General features: G+C 42.1%; 1 protein-coding gene across 1 annotated transcript; it reads left to right on the top strand.

Moving 5' to 3' along the window:
- The first annotated feature begins 4,242 nt into the window (after positions 1-4,242).
- Positions 4,243-6,020, top strand: SLN (sarcolipin). The gene is made up of 2 exons (XM_057372465.1): positions 4,243-4,332; positions 5,384-6,020. The coding sequence occupies exon 2, from the start codon at positions 5,491-5,493 to the stop codon at positions 5,584-5,586; it is 96 nt and encodes a 31-aa protein (XP_057228448.1). The 5' UTR covers positions 4,243-4,332; positions 5,384-5,490; the 3' UTR covers positions 5,587-6,020.
- Positions 6,021-6,789: the final 769 nt, after the last annotated feature.

Here is a 6,789-nt window from a genome sequence, read left to right as displayed (position 1 = left end):
ATAGCTACAAGGGCATTGATAATTCTTGATGCAAAATCACTGAGCACCAAGACCTGAGTACAAAAGACTGCACTTCTCTTCCTGCTGCACCAAAGTCCTTCCTCCAACACCTGTAGAAATTTCCTGCACCACTAAGGAATTAGTATAAAACAGATTCATTCTTTCTTCACTTTTGACCTGACATTTAATTTTTTTTTTGAAACAGCCAGCTATAAAAGTTTAAAACTAAGGCTTCCTTTCCTTTATCCTTCTTATCTTACCTCTCATTTGTGGTGCTTTCATTTCAAGTTTTCTTCTTTCCCCTCTGTGTTCAGGRTTGCACATGATCTTTTACTGGTCTTATTGCATTTCCACAGAGGGTTGTAGTTTGGCAAACTGTATTGCAACTGTTGTCCAGTGGAAAAYGTTGTAGAGAAATAAAAGGGGTATCCTCTGAAGTCTAAAATTAATAAAACAAACTCCAACACCTAATAAAAACATTGTAARAACAAGTATAAAAATAAATGAACTCTGACAGAATGAGGAATTATGCTGGCAACAATAGTAAACATCTGTGTGACTCATGGCCCATACTAACACATATATATATAATGCACTTGGTAGAAAAGGTAATGCTGAGAGTAAAAATTAGCACAATATCCTCTAACTGAGKAAGAATGGCTTTGAAAGATTAAATGGTACTTGATTAGTAGGCTGGGAAGAACTTGAGATAGTCACAGCAACTTTAAATATAGACTGGAGCCTTAAGTTTGGGTATGCAAGGCATGAAAAGGGAGCTTTGGCATGGCCACATGAAAGCTGAGAACATCCAGATCTGTCAGGAAAAGAAGAAAAAGAACAATGAGAAAAATACTCAACGCTGTATCTAAACCTCTGGATTAGCATTTTAAGTAAAACCACTTGGTTCATTCTCTTTCTCTTCTTTCTGCTTTCCTAATCAATACTAAATCACTTGGATAAATAAGCAAACTTTTTAAAGATTCAGTCTTAAAGTATTTAAGTCTTATGCTTTTTGTTCATAAAAAGCAGGAGTATGTGATGTTTTTTTTGGGGGGGGAGAGGATATTGGGTGGAGGGGACGGGTTTCAGCCCCTGGCAACTGCAGACTCTAATCTGTGGCGAGTTGAAGTCAGATGTTCAGACCCTGGTTGGATTCATGTTAACATCCAGGCACATTCCACAGCTCAGGGTGTTTATTGGACCTCCTGGCCGGGGCTAAGCCCTTTTCTTTTCATAAGTCTGTGTGTGTGTATACATATGCACTATATAGTAACATCCTGTCAGATGACATCAGAAGTAAATATAATATAATGTAACTCTTCTGAAGTTCCCATGGACTAGCTCTATCAATCAAAATATGTTTCTTGGTTGCATGCTCTCACTCCTATTTAATGAGTTGCCTTCAAACTGCTGATGGATTGAGGAAAGTTACTTTCAGTGCTATACAGAATATATTAATTTGCTATATAATTTTGGTAATGTTGAAAGTATGCAGAATGTTGTGTAGAGTAGCTCAACAGTGAACAAGTTGCCTGATCTAGAATTATTCTTGGAATGAACAAGAGGGAGCCATAAACCCAGCCTGTTTGTGTCCCTATCTAGCAAACCCAGAAGACTGAATCCCAGACATTTGAGGATATCTGGACAAAGATCACATTCCATTTGCTGTGGTTCCTTATGCTTTCCTCAGATTCCCCTACCAGTCAGTGTGTTGGGTTAGATGAACTTTGCTCAGGTCTAACAATAAATTCTTGTGATCCTATATTCTCATCCATGGTCTACTGTAAGATCCTCAGCCCAAAAATGAGAAACATCTGTGCCTGTAAAGACAAGTTAGGGTAATTATTTTGTGTGTTGATTAATGACATTTATAGCGCTGTTTTCCTACTTTGAAGAAGGAAAATTTTCTAGCTATCATGCAGGAAATTCAAGAGGAAGGAGATGAAATGGGACAGAGCAGGAAGGGGCTCTCTGTCAGTGTGGAAGTGCAAATACAGGCCTGGGGACCAGAGCTGATGGGTTCTGATGGGTAAAAAATTACACCTTTTRAGTTTTCTGTTAGCAGAAAGTAAAATAAATCCCAAGGTTTCCATAGCCCAAGGGGAATATTTGGGCACYGCTGTGCAGAATTTAATGTATAGGGTGAATGGCATTCAAATGTTTCACCATTTTTCTGGTGAAGATTTATTTTTCTGGTGATTCAAGATGAAGTAGATGAGGTATTGCATGAGAAATCCACAGATTTCTGCTTCAGAATATGCCAAGGGAGGAAATAGTCTAGGGTAGGCTCATGGTAGTCATATTCTTGCTGCCCTCTGGCTGCAAGAAGCATTTTCAACCTGGATTTSCCAAATCCCTGTAAGTGTGGGATGTTTGCCCAAGCTTTCCTTGAAAGGATGGCTCAGCCTAGCAAGCATCATAGTAGGGCCCTGCAAACTTACTTAGGCACGTAACTCGTGAATGAGGCATGGGTTAAAGCCTTTGCTGTTTGATCTGTGGATTTTAGCACAACACTCCCACGCAGCACTCTGGCTTCTTTGAATGTGCTGCCTGGTTGTGTAGGAGGGCAGTGTCAAGGCAGTCATACCAATCATAAGGAAGGCTTCTACTGTTCTAATCCCCCTCCTACCTCCACTGATCCCATGGGAAGACTATTTAGGGAGATCATCCAGCAAAACCCAAGCAATGCTCCCCTCCACCCCCCTGGTTACCCACAGCTATTTGTTTTGTTGTTTTCCCCTGGGTAGGTTTCCAGCCAGCTGGCCTCCCTCACCAGGGCATCGTCCGGTGATGTGAGTGCCAGCCATGGCACAAAGGGAGAAACCTGGCAGCTCAGGGAGRGGGACGGTGACAAACAAGCTTGGATACTCTGAGCTACAGTATGTCCCAGCATGCCTGAATATAAATATCCCAAAGGCTTYAGAATCAATAAATAATCTGCGTGCTATGGATCACACGTGTTTGGCAGTGAGAACAAGGCCAGCGTCGTGGACAGCCTTACACACTTCAGTTTGACCAGGATCCCCACACCCCTCTGTGTTGCAGGAGTGACCCCTCTGACTTCAGTGAAATACTTGTGTTTTTCAAATAGGGGGGAACCCATGGCAGAGCCTGCTCCCACTGCAGTCCAGCTCACTCTGCTGTGGCAGTTCCCAGGAAGCAAATAGTAATTTCTTCTTGTTTATGTTTGTAGCAACTTCTAGCAGGCCTTGTGGAAAGATAAAGGGATGTGGGGGTTAGAGCTCTCTAGGCCACAGAACAGTGTCTTTCTGGGGTGAAACACTGCAGGGTGGCAGGAATACTTCTGTGTATGCTCAGATAGGTGAAGCATTCACACCAGCACAGAAATACAATGAGGGAAGAGTATGCAAGAGTGTCAGCAGTTATTTAAAGAAATGTTTTGTGCTTTTTGGCACAAACTAGTTCGCAACTTTTCTATCCAGCAAATGATCCTGGWTTTCAGTTACTTGTATTGAAATGTAAAGTATATTTTGTTCCTATTCAGTTTCTTTTAAATATAGATGAACTGGAGAAGCCATGCAGGCTATAGACTATATACAACAGCTGTACTGTGCTCAAAAAGGTAGATATGTAGACAGACTTTATAGCCTGGAAATTATTTTGAGTTCCTTAGTTCGGCACACAGAGCTCTTCAAGTGGTTCCTTCTTTCCCTTTCCCAACATTGGGGAAGACACCAGCAGGCCAAAGGAAAGAATGTAGTGACAGGAGATGGGGGAATGGCTTCCAGCTCAAARAGTAAGYTTAGATTAGAYATTAGAAAGAAATTCTTTWCTGTGAGGTTGGTGAAGCACTGGAACAGRTTGCTCAGAGGAGTTGGGTRCCTCAGTTCCCAGAAGTGYTCAAGGCTGGGTTGGAYGGGGCTCTGAACAGCCTGGTYCAGTGGAAGGTGTCCCTRTTCAGAGCAGAGGACTTGAAACTAGATAATTTTTAAGGTTSCTTCCAACCCATGATTGTAKTCTATGATTGTATGAAATGGTCAGATCCAGTTAACTCCCAGGGGATACACACAACTCTGCTCTTAGCACAGCATCATGGCAAAAGAAGCAAATCTGCCCACAGAGCCCACTGCATAAACAGCCTTAACCAAATTTGCAGCCCAGCTTAGCCCTTTAAAAATATTTGGGGGGGGTGATGTCAGCACCTGGGCTGCCAACGCACTTGTTGGTCTCCACCCTCAGCCTACTTTAGTTCCCACGCAGGGACAGAGCTTCCAGACCGTGTGGGACATAGGCAGAAGCTGGAGGGGAACAATATCTGCAGTGACCCAAAGTCCAGAGGCAGAACCACTGGGCTCCATTTATCTCCTCAAGGTAAAAGAACTGGCTTACTCATTAGGTCAGATTTTCTCATGTACAAGGACATAGGAGGCTGGCAAAGCAACTTGAAAATGTAGGAATTTGTTAAACTGCATGTGCTGGGCTTTTAATATTTAATCTGCAAACTAAAGCAGTTTCAAWTGAAACTCTCTGTCTTCATGCTGGTATGGTCCCAAGGTTTCTCATTTGCATCAGAGATGTTGCAGCCTAATGTGGTTGTGTAGCTGAAATTCTTTGTCTGGAGTTTATGCCTCATTTGTTAAAGGGTTCTTATTTTATTTACATGGTGTACGGATGGGATGAGTGYAGGATATTAATGATAAAGTGTTCTCTTTTCTCTGCATGTACTAGAAAAACATATAAAATTCAAAAATTGCTGTCATAAAGTAAATAAAACCAATAACCAACATAAAAAGTTTTTGAGTACAGCTTGAATGGGATTTTTGAAATATGAGATTTTTAGCACCTTGAARTATCAGGAAAGGCAGAAGGTTTTTGAGAAAATACTATTTCATCTGTAGGAATGACTCAYGAAATATGTGAAGTTCTTCAGAAATGAAAATGTGTAACCTTAGGTTCTCCTTGTACTTTTAGTGGCAATAAATCAAATTTATTAGTCTTTCTCTAGAGAATAATAGTTTGCATTAGTTTCTTAAAAAAAATTACACAGACAAATGTAGGAATTTAAAAACTCCTAAGGGTAGTATATTTACAATGTATATGTGTTGRAAGTGTTAAAGGGGGCTTGGGCATTATTTATTAGAAGATGCTTGCAGAAAGCAGCATTGATTTCCACAGACTGCTCACCTCTGCGGASTGTATTTTGGGGTGACACTGGGAATGCTCCTTGTCAAATGCTGGAAATCAAAGAAGGTGATAAGCTGCCARAGAAGGGTCTTGCTTCTTAACACCCCAGTGCTTTCTGACTTCTGGCCACTGAAACAACATTTATTTAGACCAACATAAAAAGCTCTACTGAATCTGCCACCTTCATGCACCTGTTCTTTACATTTTTTCCCTTTTTTTTTTTTTTTTTTTCCAAAAGAGCCTGTCATCTGAAGGTCTAGATCAAGGGCGCATCCAAGCAGGTCACCGAAGTTTTCCCTCTGCTCTGCCGGCTGACCTCTGCTGTTTCCTCATTTCTCTGAAAAAATGGAACGTTCCACACGAGAAATTTTCCTCAACTTCATGATTGTCCTGATTACAGTAATCCTCATGTGGCTCCTTGTGAAGTCTTACCAGGATTGAAAGACTCTCAGAAACTCTGGAGGTGATTTCAATGTGTGCCTCCACAGACATGAGAAACACCCACAGCATGCCACAGTGATGAGCTTTGAATCAATTGAGAATGTTGTCAGCCTTTTTTTTTACTCTCCTATCTGTTGTCTGTGCTGTTTGTAATGGGTCTGTGATGGTGTAATTATTTTAGTCTGCAGTGATCCAGCTGTAAAATGTAAGATGTTTAGGAACAGTTTGATGTGGCTGTCTCCTCTGGTAGCTTCTGTGAGTGCTGTATCCCCAGCCCACCACRCCGGCTCGTTTGGCATCAGTGTCAGATTCTCGAGGGTGTAAAACTGCAYAATGTAATGTAAGAGCCTGTATTATCCAATGTAAGAGGCACAAACTTGCTTTGCAGAAAGGAATGTGAAACCTCTGCTTCCACTTGCACATTTTGTTTAAATAAAGACCATGTAAAATCTTTTTTTTGAGCACTCCTTATCTTTCTTCTGACCTGAGCTAGTGTAATATGCAAGGGGGATGTTTTGCTTGTTCCTCCTGCTTACATTTTAGTTTCTATTAAAAAAAAAAACCCGGGGTAGAACAGTGTAGTACAGAAATCCTGCACCATAAGAGATATGTAGCCACATATGTGACTTGTTTGGGTCAGTGTTGTGTCCAAAGAGACTTACTTGGTGCCTGTGGGCAGGAACTTTAAAGAGAACCTCCGTCCCACTGGGACGTTGGCAATAATTGCATTTTCTGAAGCTCGATTTTGGGCAGGGATTCCCAGACCCCTAATTTTGGCCAAGCGATTTTTGGAGCAGTGCCTGGAGGGATGAGCCTGGCCAGCTGCAGGTGTAGGTTCCTGCTGGCACCCCAGCCCTGCTGTGAGCCTTGCCCGGAGCAGAATTCCCTCTAGGTCAAGTGTGGCAGGCCAGGAGCCACAGCACGGCTGTGCCCAGCCTCAGGAGACTGAGGCGTGACTGTGTCTGCGTTGTTGTGATGGTGTCATCGCCTGCTAAAAAATCTTGAGCCAGCTTGAAGAGCCCACAATTCTTGGGCTTGTGAAATCAGTAATCAAACTCCTCCAAGGCATTCCCCATTTGTCATTTAATGTCATTTTAATGGCTTCAGAGAATCAGTTTCTTCTTCAAAATACTTCCTGTAGGAAGGCAGTAAAGTATGTGCCATGTTGCTGATACACGTCTCTTTCCCTTCCCGGAGCCTGGA

This window comes from Malurus melanocephalus, unplaced genomic scaffold, assembly GCF_030028575.1.
Source record: "Malurus melanocephalus ecotype Western Australia unplaced genomic scaffold, MMel_1.1 scaffold_172, whole genome shotgun sequence".
Taxonomy (NCBI): Eukaryota; Metazoa; Chordata; class Aves; order Passeriformes; family Maluridae; genus Malurus; species Malurus melanocephalus.
Note: the sequence above shows the minus strand (reverse complement) of the source record. Positions and strands in the feature narration are given on the sequence as shown.

Coding starts and splice junctions, on each gene's coding strand:
- SLN (XM_057372465.1), top strand. CDS start 5,491: ATGGAACGTTCCACACGAGAAATTTTCCTCAACTTCATGATTGTCCTG.